This window comes from Schistocerca americana, chromosome 3 (genome assembly GCF_021461395.2).
Source record: "Schistocerca americana isolate TAMUIC-IGC-003095 chromosome 3, iqSchAmer2.1, whole genome shotgun sequence".
Lineage (NCBI taxonomy): Eukaryota > Metazoa > Arthropoda > Insecta > Orthoptera > Acrididae > Schistocerca > Schistocerca americana.
In genome coordinates, this window is record NC_060121.1 from 104,080,488 (window position 1) to 104,092,867 (window position 12,380).

Consider the following 12,380-nt stretch of genomic DNA (forward strand, 5'->3'; position numbering starts at 1 on the left):
AGCGAGACAGCTACAATTGGAAACACTTGTGGAGGAAGAGGGTAGTCATCAGGAAGAGGGCTTGTCGGAGCAAGGGAATGTGTGTCAGAAAGAAGCTTTGCAAGAGGAAGTGTGTTCACATCAGGTTGAATGTGTGCAGGGAGAAATGGCTGCTCAACAGAATAAATATGTGGAGGGGAACCAGAACTTACACCAAGATGTGACTACACTTGAAGTAGTTTCAAAAGCCAATGACAATGATGGAGTGATGGGGAGCTCTCATGAAAAAGATAGTGTGCAGAATGAACGACACTTGCATGTGGAAGAAAATGCAGAACAGGAAGAGAGTGAACAGCAGCAACAGCAAAGAAGTGAACAGCATGACACAACAGATGCAGTAAATGCTTCACAGGATCTGTTACCTGAAGATGAAGATCTGATACTATTAAGATTAGAAGCATTGCATTCCAGCAAAAATAAGGATCAGCGTTGTGTAGAAGACAGATCGAAAAGAGAAGAAGATGAAGTCCTGCAGTTGAGGTTAGAGGCACTGAGATCTGCTTATTTAAAGAAACATATGGCTAGAAAGCAGCATGGCTTGAGAATTAAACAGAGAAAAACTACTTCACCAAACAGTAAGTCTCCAGATCTATTAAGTCCATTAAATTCACCAGAACTTTATCCTGAAACATTGCCAAACAAACATTCAGAATTGTCTCACCAAATTTTGTCAGATTTGCCTCCTCTTCCACCAGACCCACCTCCTGATTTCAATTTAAGCACCATGAAGAAAGTGCAGGAGCCAGATGAAACTACAGCCCTTGTTGATATGGATGTATCCAACAGTGATGATGAAGGAAAAAGTGAAAGAAATATGCTTGTCACCTGCAAAAATAGTGTCACAGAAGCTTCTGTATCTAATGGAAGCTGTTTAACAGCACCAGGAACGGGATACTTGGCAGTATGCCCTGCCCCTGCAGTTTGTGAGTCTGTGACACTGGAAGATGCCCCAGACATGCTAATGCTTCAAAATGAACAAGCTGTTCATTTGAATCAATTGCAATGGTCACAACAGTTCCCTGGCTACAGATTCCCAGAACAAGGGCATTACAGCATTGGAGGTGCTGCCTTATACCCAACTTCTTTCTCTGAAGGTGCTCTTTTATCTTTACCCCCACCACCCCCACCTCCACCCCCTCCACCACCACCATCAGTTCCTCCTCTACCCCCAACATTGCCACCCCCACCTCCACCACCTCCTCCACCTACTGCAGTTCCTCCTCCGCCACCACCTCCAGGTGAAGAATCAACCAATTCGAGTGCTGATGTATTGACAGATTTTCAGGTGGAAGATGATTATGTCAGAGATGCTTCACGGGAAACAGTGGATGTCTCCACTTCAGAAAAACGTGAGTGTAATCCTGTTTTACACAATGTTTTGAATCAAGAGAACTTGAGTACTTTGAGTGTAAGGGAATCCAATCTTGAAAGCAGCAATTGTGAAATCAATCTGAAAAATGTTTCTGTTGAAGGCCCAGACATGCCTGACAAAAGTAACTGCCATTCACCTGCAAATTCTGGTAAACTGACTCCAGTGACAATGGTTCTGGAAGTCAGTGAGAAAATAGGTGATGAACCTCAGAAGGATGGTCCAGTTTCTCCTCACATTGCAGAGCAAGGCGTAGATGTCGGTGGAAACAATGAGATGGCAAATAGTGTAAACTTCCAGAAACGTCCTTTTTGTACGATGGAAGTGACTGAGGTGGATGTGCACACCGAGCCAGATGCGGACCATGATGAGGAGACTGGATTAAATGATGTCAGATCAGATAACACAAGTGAAGGTGATCCAATGGATTTATCATCCATGATAGTTTTGGATGAAGTAGGCCCCACTTCCTCCCCAGAACCAGAGTATCCTGAGAAGATTTGCCTAACAGTGCTTGATGAGGTGGGACATGTTGACAGTATAGATGAAAATGAAGAGCTTTTACGTACTAAATTATTGGAAAGTATATGCGAGAAGTCTAGATCAGCAAAGCAAAAAGAAATTGGCAGTGAAAGCCAGTCACAGAAGCCTGTTTCGAGACAAAGTGCAATAGTAATTCCAAAAAAGTTACCATCTGTGAAGCGTGAGAAGAGTGTGGCTAAGTCTGTACATAATTCTACGCTGAGGACAAGAGGGGCCTTCAAGCGCAGTCTGAAACCGGCATTTACTAGGAGAAAATATAGCTCTCTCAGTCATAGACAGGAACAAGGATCTTCAGATAGATTTAAAAAGCAGAAAGAGCTTGTAAGTTACAGAAAACCAGTTCGGAGATCTCAAACAAATAATGGTTCATTGCAAGTAACTGTTGCAATGACAGAAAGCAAGGACAATAGTACCAAGAGAAAGATAATCCCTTTTGATGGAGGAAAAGCTGTGGAACGATTTGTTATACGCCTTGATGAGGACACAGACAGTGGTGAAGATGATGGAGGCAAACAAACTGTGAGCAGTGGAGAACATAGGGTTGTTCATATTAGTGAACATGCAAACAGTAAATTACAGAACTCTGCTCGGTCCTCAGAAATATTTCCGGTTTCTGGCTACAAGGAAGACAGTCAAAACTCAGAACCCACTGCCTTGTTACATGTTGAGGGGCCACTCGCTTGTAGTACGTTGGGTACTGAAGTAGTTCCTGCCGCTAAAGAATTTGAAGAGAGTCTTGACATACTGCTGAAGCAGGCTAGATCAGAGGCAGAGGCACGTGGAATGGGAGAAGTAAAATGTGTTGCAACAGCAAACAATCCGATACAAATTCATACAGTGGCAGATAATTCTCTGGTGCCAGGTTTGCAACGAAAAGGCAGGACTGTTACCATAAGGGACAGCCCATTGACTGCAACTCCTTTGGTAAGTAAAATTTAAAATGGCTTTGATAAAAAGTATTTATTTTCCTTGAAATTACACTAAATCTTTTTTGTTGTGTTTTTTATTCACAGGCTGTTAGATTTCTTCCGTCATCACGACAAGAAGAATATAGACGTTTGAAGGAGCAGTTAGCTTTGAAGCAAAGGCAACTCCAAACTACTATTGCAAAGCCTTCACTCCAGCTTTCCAGTACTGAAGTAAAAGGGGAAACTATGACTGTGAAGAAATCAACTCACAAATTAATACGAAAGAATGTTGCTCCTGGAGGCAAAAGTGTAATGATGTCAAAGGTTTCTCCAGTTGTGGTAACCCAAGGTCATGGCACAATAGGTACAGTCTCAAAGCAGGTGAATACTACATTAATGAAGACAAGCCAAAGCGTAACTAATATCAAGGCTGTTGCAGGAACTGCGTCAAATGAAATCACTAGAATAGGTTCACCTAACCGTAATATTGCTGATAAATTTAGAAATTTTTCATTAAATGTAAAAATTAGTGACAGTGGCACTAGAATTGTAGAAGCTTCAGGAATAAAAGTAAATGCACAAAATGCTAATTTGAGAACAGGTACTAGTCTTCCTGTAATAGAGCAGACAGATCTCAGGAGTAATAGCATTTCCCCAGTTGTAAAGCCTCCAATGAACTATAGCCCTAAAAGCATAAAAATGGAGCGCACCTTTTCCATCAAGTCTAAAATTCTAGATATGCAACATAGCTCAGTTACATTGAAAAATAAGAATGTTGAATTACCTTCTGCAGGTAATCTCCTGAAGTCACCTAAGAATTTAATAGAAAGCAAAAATTCTCACAATGGTGGAAACAAAGAACTTTTAAGTAGTGCTGCTAAAACTTTAAGTGGTGTGCAGAAAGGGACTGATAAATCTTCTCCTGAGATCTTCAGTGTCTCAGCATCCACATCAGCAGTTCCAGCTAAGCAACAACCAATGATGCAGAAAGTGCCAAAGGATGTGCTAGAGAGCACTTCCTCTCAAGCAAATCAACCAATGCGTAAGGATGATAAAAGTGCACTTAACAGAACTGTACTTGAAGCAAGACAGTTGGAAGCTGCTGTTCGTGCAAAGTTACAAGATTATAGAAACAGGAAAAGCACGGTAGAAAGCAAAAAACAAATGGGTAACATAGCTACACAAGTTTCTAGCCCTATGCGTAAAATTTCTGTGGAGCAGAGAAAATTTAATGCGGGCAGTCTCTTGAATTCTGAGTGTGTTAAACACAAAAGTGTTGCAGAAACCTCAAGTACTTCGGACCAGTCGTGTGGAAAAGGATCAAATTCCAATACAGAACCCGACAAGGGAAGCAATGTTCAGCTGATGCAGCTGGAGAATAATCTTCTTAAGGAAAGGTGAGCAAAGAATTTGCTTAAAAAAAGAAATGTTACAGGTGTAATTTCCTTTAGTAAGTCTATGCCACGATTTTATCTGCAACCTGAAATTGCTTCATTGTCTAAACGATCTGTAATATTTTAAGAAGTGCTCAAAACTGTTGAAGAGCATCACTTGCATTTAGTTATTTCATATATCTGGTTACTTTGACAGTATTGTAAAAAAAATCCTTAAAAAAAGAGAAATCTTACTACTGAAACATTTCAGAACTTGAAGGTATTTTAATATAGAAGTTGAAAGATTTTAAAAAGAGAAGGTTAAATGGTATTGAAGTTGAAACAAAAAAAATTCAATTTAATTTGTGTTATCTGTAGTACTTTCAAAACTTCCAGCCTTCATTGTAATTCATGCACTTTTATTGCCTGCACCTGTTCTTCAGGTATACCATAAATCTAAATGCTCACATGTGTACATCTATAGTCTGCAAACCACCATGAACCCCTTGCGGCTCCGGGGATTAGAATAGGCCCGAGGTATTCCTGCCTGTCGTAAGAGGCGACTAAAAGGAGTCCCTCCCCCTCAAGGGGGTAGTTTGCGCCTGCGTCCGGAGACGGACGGTTCCACGACCTCTATTTGCGGTCATTTTGCTTTTTCACTTCTCGTTTCTTCCTTCCTTTGGTTGGCTCCTTTCGTTGCTCTTCTCCACCTCACTGTCTTCCTTACTCTTTCCCTTGCCTTCTTCTCCTTGCCTTCTCATTGCCTTCTTCTCCTTGCCTTCTCATTGCCTTCTTCTCCTTGCCTTCTTCTCCTTGCCTTCTCTGGTCTCCGCCTCGGCGTTTGAGACAGTCTGTCCTCTCTCTCCCTCTCTCTCTTCTTTTTCCTCTTCTTCCTTCCTCCCTGTGCGTGCCTGAAGGCCGACCCACGCGTTCGCACGCGTAGCCGGTGACGGGGTAACGCGTAATTCCCCGCCCTGGGTAGACATGTAAGGCACGCACGTACCCCCTGGTAAAGGCCAGGCCCAGGGAGGGGTGATTGCCTGAGCTGATACCTTCTGACCATGCCGATTGGTCCCTCCGTCTGTTTCTCGGGAGGTGTGACCTGAGGTGTAAACATTCACCTAAGGCGGGAGTGCCCTCTGAGAGGGTCCCCACAAGGAAGGAGCGCGCCATCTGAGACGCTGGCAATCATGGGGGATTCCTCCGCAATGGATTTCACTCCATCTCTTTCGACTTCTGCCCAAAAACGGAAACTTGACCAGCCACCAGTGACCAAAGTACTACTGCCTGCCCCACAGTTCCTCGTCGTTTCTCGATCTGAGGATGGAAAGGATTTTTCCTCTGTCAACCCTTTTGTTATCCAGAAGGGCGTAGATGCCATAGCCGGATCTGTCAAATCTTGTACCAGGTTGCATAACGGTACCTTATTACTAGAAACTGAGAGCGCCTTTCAGGCACAAAAACTGCTTCGGGCCACACTCCTGTACACGTTCCCTGTTCGGGTGGAGGCTCACCGAACTTTGAATTCGTCTCGTGGTGTGGTCTATACTAGATCCGTCGACGGATTGACTGACGAGGAGATTCAATCTTTCCTCGCTGAGCAGGGCGTGACGGCTGTCCATAGGGTCATGAAAAAGGTCAACAATGACCTTGTACCGACCCGGACACTTTTCTTGACCTTTGATAGTGTTAAGCTGCCATCGCGCATCAAGGCGGGCTACGAGGTTATTTCTGTTCGCCCCTATGTCCCGACACCTATGCGCTGCTACCAGTGTCAGCGTTTCAATCACACTCGACAGTTTTGTTCCAATGCGGCTAAATGTGTCACTTGTGGCAGGGATGCCCATGAGGGTGACTGTCCACCTCCGTCTCCTCGTTGTGTGAACTGTCAGGGTGACCATGCCGCATCCTCCCGCGACTGTCCTGTCTATAAGGAAGAACGCTGTATCCAAGAAATTCGGGTCAAAGAGAAAGTGTCCACCTCGGCTGCTCGCAAGCTATTGGCTAGTAGGAAGCCCACGCTGCTCCCAGCGGGGAAATACAGTACTGTCCTCGCCTCTCCTCGGACTACCAGGGAGGTGGCAACCCAGACATGCGATCTGACTTTCAGCACCACGGTCGTCCGTTCGGCCAGTGCTAAGATCGCGCGGGCGACGTCTCCTCTTCCTCCCATCACCCCACAGACACCAGCCCCTTCATCAGCTTCTGCTAAGACGAAGACCCAGAAGTCAGATGCACGGGCCTTCAAGAAGGAACCGTCCCATGCAGACTTCCTACGTACCTCGACCTCCCAGCCTTCGACCGGTACTTCCACCAAACGACCTTCCAAGAAGGCTCATAGGAAGCACAGTTCTCCTTCTCCGCCACGGCGCATTTCTTCTCCTGCGCCACCCAGCGGTTGCCGCCCCAGGCCGTCATCCGTTTCGCCTGGCCGCACCGCTGGTAGCCGAACATCTGGCCGTTCACCAGCGGAGGAAGCTCCCCCTCCCGGCCATCTTACCAAGATGGCCGATGAACCTATAGACCCAATGGACGATGACTGTCCGCCTACTGATAGCGGAGCAGTGCTCGCTCGAAGCCAGGCCCTCAGCGGCCTTCGAGGTGACCCCTTCTTTCATCTTCCCTTTTTTCTTACGATGGCACTTATTCACTGGAATATTCGCAGCATTCGCTCCAACCGTGAGGACTTGAAGTTGCTGCTCCGCTTGCACCGTCCGCTCGTCGTAGTCCTCCAGGAAACGAAGCTACGCCCATGCGATCAAATTGCCTTGGCACACTACACCTCTGTGCGTTTTGACCTACCCCCTGTGGTAGGTATTCCGGCTCATGGAGGGGTTATGTTGCTGATCGGGGATGATATTTACTACGATCCCATCACATTGCACACCGGCCTGCAGGCAGTTGCCATCCGCATTACTCTCCCCACTTTTACATTTTCCATTTGTACCGTTTAGACTCCATCGTCATCTGCCGTTACCAGGGCAGACATGATGCAGGTTATTGCTCAACTACCTGCCCCGTTTTTGTTCACTGGAGACTTTAATTCCCACCATCCCCTTTGGGGCTCTCCGGCATCCTGCCCGAGGGGCTCCCTGTTAGCAGACCTTTTCAACCAGCTCAGTCTTGTCTGCCTCAATACTGGCGCCCCTACTTTTCTTTCGGACACATCTCACACCTATTCCCATTTAGACCTCTCTATATGTACTACCCAACTTGCACGCCGGTTTGAGTGGTATGCACTTTCTGATACATATTCGAGCGACCACTTCCCGTGTGTTATCCATCTCCTGCAGCATACCCCCTTCGCAGAGGTTTCGAGCTCCGCTCATTACCACCCTGCCTTCCTCCCCCGCAAACAGGCAGAGGAGGCTAGGCCACCTAACTTCCGCTCCTCGAACCGTGAAAGTTATAATGCCCCATTCACCATGCGGGAACTCGAAAACGCACTTGCCTGGTCACGGTCCTCCGCTCCAGGACGTGATTCTATTCATATTCAGATGCTGAAGAACCTTTCTCCTGCGGGTAAAGGTTTTCTTTTTCGTACTTACAATCGCATCTGGACTGAGGGACATGTTCCCGCATGCTGGCGCGAGTCTATTGTTGTCCCGATTCCTAAGCCGGGGAAGGACAAGCACTTGCCTTCCAGTTATCGACCCATCTCGCTTACCAGCTGTGTCTGTAAAGTGATGGAGCAAATGGTTAACTCTCGTTTGGTTTGGCTGCTCGAGTCTCGACGCCTACTTACCAATGTCCAATGTGGATTTCGTAGGCGCCGCTCTGCTGTTGACCATCTGGTTACCTTGTTGACCTTCATTATGAATAACTTCTTGCGGAAGCGCCTGACCGCGGCTGTGTTCTTTGATTTGGAGAAGGCTTACGACACCTGTGGGAGGGCGGGCATTCTCCGCACCATGCATACATGGGGTCTTCGCGGTCGCCTCCCTCTTTTTATTCGTTCCTTTTTAATGGATCGACAGTTCAGGGTACGTGTGGGTTCTGTCCTGTCAGACACCTTTCACCAGGAGAATGGGGTGCCACAGGGCTCAGTTTTGAGCGTTGCTCTCTTCGCCATAGCGATCAATCCAATAATGGATTGCCTCCCAGCTGATGTATCACGCTCCCTTTTCGTGGACGATTTTACCATCTATTGCAGCGCGCAGCGTACACGTGTCCTGGAGCACTGTCTTCAGCGTTCTCTTGACCGTCTTTACTCCTGGAGTGTCGCCAATGGCTTCCGTTTTTCTGCCGAGAAGACGGTCTGTATTAACTTCTGGCGCTACAAGGAGTTTCTCCCACCGTCCTTACGACTCGGTCCCGTTGCTCTCCCATTCGTGAGGACAACAAAATTTTTAGGTCTTACGTTTGACAGGAAACTTAGCTGGTGGTCTCCACATGTGTCATATTTGGCTGCCCGTTGTACCCGTTCTTTAAATGTCCTCCGTGTTCTCAGTGGTATGTCGTGGGGAGCGGATCAAACTGTCCTCCTTCGTCTATATCGGTCGATCGTCCGCTCAAAGCTGGATTATGGGAGCTTCGTATACTCCTTTGCACGGCCATCCATCTTACGCCGCCTCAACTCCATACAACATCGAGGTTTACGACTTGCGATCGAAGCGTTTTATACTAGTCCCGTAGAAAGTCTTCATGCTGTCGCTGGCGAATTGCCACTCACCTACCGGCGCGATATACTGCTTTGTCGGCTACTGTCAATGCCCGACCACCCGTCTTATCGTTCCTTTTTTGACGACTCTCTCGACCGTCAATACGGGTTGTATGTCTCTGCCCTGCTACCCCCTGGAGTTCGCTTTCGTCGCCTCCTTCAACACCTTAATTTTTCACTCCCTGCAACCTTCCGAGTGGGCGAGAGCCACACGCCACCTTGGCTCCAGGCTCAGGTTCGCGTTCACCTTGACCTCAGCTCGCTCCCAAAAGAGGTTACCCCCGGTTCGGTCTACCACTCCCGTTTTGTCGAACTTCGTTCTAAGTTCATTAATATGACCTTCATTTATACAGATGGCTCAAAGACCAATGACGGGGTCGGGTGTTCCTTTATTGTCGGGGCACAAAGTTTCAAATACCGGCTCCATGGCCATTGTTCGGTCTTCACAGCTGAGCCCTTTGCCCTCTACCAGGCTGTTCTTTACATCTGCCGCCACCGACATTCTGCTTATGTCATCTGCTCCGATTCCCTGAGCGCCATCCAGAGCCTCTGTGATCCGTATCCGGTTCACCCTTTCATGCACCGGCTCCAACACTCTCTTCAGCAGCTGGTGGACGTTGGTTCTCCGGTTAGCTTTATGTGGGTTCCTGGCCATGTCGGTATCCCTGGGAACGAACCTGCAGATGCCGCAGCCAAGGCTGCGGTCCTCCAGCCTCGGACAGCTTCTTGTTGTGTCCCTTCGTCGGATTGTAGCAGGGTAATATGTCGGCGCATTTTATCGCTATGGCATGCCGATTGGGCTGCACTTACAGACAACAAGCTTCGGGCCTTGAAACCTCTTCCCGCGGCTTGGACGTTCTCCTCCCGCCCTTCTTGGCGGGAGGAGGTCGTTTTGGCCCGGTTACGAATAGGACACTGCCGGTTCAGCCATCGCCGTCTGCTGACGGCTGCGCTGGCGCCGTTCTGCCCAAATGGGCAATTGCTGACGGTCCGCCACATTTTAACGTCCTGTCCGGATTTTAACACACTGCGTCTTGATCTTGGCCTGCCATTTACTCTAGATGCCATTTTAGCGGATGACCCACGAGCAGCTGCTCGCGTTCTTCGTTTTATCAACTTGACAAACCTCTCTAAGGACATTTGATTATGCTGTTTTTTTTTTAATCCTATGCCTGTCAGTCTGTCTTTTATCGTGTTTTCCCTTTTAGTTGTTGTTTTAAACTTGTGCCTCGCGGTGCATTCTTAACGTAGTCTGGGCGCTAATGACCATTGAAGTTGTGCGCCCTAAAACCACAAAAAAAAAAAAAAAAAAAACCACCATGAGGTGCATGGCAGAGGGCACAGTCCATTGTATATCAGTTATTAGGGTTTCTTCTGGTTCCATTCATGTATGGAGCATGGGAAGAATGATTGTTTTAATTCCTTTATGAGTGCAGTAATTATTCAAATCTTACGTCATGATTCCTATGTGAGCAACACATAGGGGGGTTGTAGTATACCCCTAGAGTAATCATTTAAAGCTTGTTGTTGAAACTTTAATAGGCTTTCTCGGGATGGTTTATGTCTGTCTTCAAGAGTTTTCCAGTGCAGTTCTTTCAGTACCTCTCTGACACTGTCTCAAGGATTGTACAACTTGTGACCATTTGTGCTGCCCTTCTCTGTATGCGTTCAGTATCCCTTGTCCTTCTCTGGTACAGGTCCCACACACTTGGGCAATATTCTAGGATGGATTGCAAAGAGTGATTTGTAAGCAGTCTCTTTTGTAGACTGATTGCACTTCCGAAGTATTCTACCAATAAACCAATGTCTACCACGGGCTTTAGACAAAAGTGAACCTATGTGATCATTCCATTTCATATCCGTACAAGTGTCACACCCAGGTATTGGTGTGAGTCGGCCGAATCCAACAGTAAACTCGTTGACATTATAGTCATATGGTGCTACATTTTTTCATTTTGAGAAGTGCACAATTTTACATTTCTGAACATTTAGAGCAATTTGCAAATCTCTGCACCACTCTGAAATCTTATCAGATCTGACTGAATACTTATGCAGCTTCTCTCAGATATTAGTTCATTATAGGTAACTGGATCATCTGCAAAAAGCCCGATTTTACTGTTAATATTGTCTGCAAGGTCATTGATATACAACATGAACAACAAGGGTCCCAACACACTTCTCTGGGACACATCTGAAGTTACTTCGTCTGATAGTTACCCTCCATCCGAGATAACATACTGTGTCTTTTCTACCAAAAAATCCTCAATCCAGTCACAGATTTCTCTCGATACCCCATATGATCATACTTTTGACAATAAGCATAGGTGAGGTATTGAATCAAATGCTTTTCTGTACTCCATAAACACTTCATCTACCCGGGTGCCTTGATACAAGGCTTTTAGTATGTCATGTGAGAAAAGCGTGAGTTCGGTTTCACATGATTGATGTTTTCGAAACCCATGCTGGTTGGCATTGAGGAGGTCACTCTGTTCAAGATACCTCATTATGTTTGAAATGAGAATATGTTCTACGATGAAGTGCCAAATAAACTGGTATAGGCATGTATATTCAAATACAGAGACATGTAAACAGGCAGAATACGGCACTGTGGTCAGCAACACCTGTATAAGACAACAAATGTCGGGTGCAGTTGTTAGATTGGTTACTGCTGTTAAGTGATGGGTTATCAAGATTTAAGGGGGTTTGAATGTGGTGTTATAGTCGGCAGCGCACGAGTGATGGGACACAGCATCTCCGAGGTAGCGATGAAGTGAGGATTTCCCATATGACTGTTTCACAAGTGCGCCACATATATCAGGAATCCGGTAAAACATCAAATCTCCAACATTGCTGCGGCCGGACATAGATCCTAGAAGCATGGGTCCAACAACGATTGAAGAGAATCGTTCAGCGTGACAAAAGTACATCCCTTCCGCAAAGTACTGGAGATTTCAGTGCTGGGCTATCAACAAGTGTCATCGTGTGAATCATGGGCTTTTGGAGCTGAAGGCCCACTGGTGTACCCTTGATGACTGCACAACACAGCTTTACTCCTCAACTGGACCCATCAGTACCAACATTGGACTGTTGACTGGAAACATGTTTCACGGTCGGATGAGTCTTGTTTCAACTTATATCAAGCAGATAGATGTGTATGGGCATGGAGACAACCTCATGAATCCATGGACCCTGCATGTCAGCAAGGGACTGTTCAAGCTGGTGGAGGCTCTGTAATGGTGTGGTGTGTGTGCAGTTGGAGTGATATGGGACCCCTGATACGTCTAGATATGACTCTTGATGGATGACACTTACATAAGCTTCCTCTCTGATCACCTGTGTATATTCTTGTCCCTTGTGCATTCAGACAGACTTGGGCAATTCCAGCACGACAATGCAACACCCCACAGGTCCAGAATTGCTAAAGAGTGGATCCAGGAACACTCTTCTGAGTTCAAACACTTTCACTGGCCACCAAACTCCCCAGAATG

General features: G+C 46.4%; 1 protein-coding gene across 1 annotated transcript in view; it reads left to right on the plus strand.

Annotated features, from left to right (window-relative positions):
• Positions 1-1,179: 1,179 nt before the first annotated feature.
• LOC124607362 overlaps positions 1,180-12,380 on the plus strand; it is a 76,007-nt gene continuing 64,806 nt past the window's right edge. The window contains exons 1-2 of the mRNA XM_047139669.1: positions 1,180-2,875; positions 2,965-4,256. Of these exons, the coding sequence (XP_046995625.1) occupies positions 1,520-2,875; positions 2,965-4,256 (2,648 nt within the window). The 5' untranslated portion in view covers positions 1,180-1,519. The remainder of the gene's footprint in view (positions 2,876-2,964; positions 4,257-12,380) is intronic.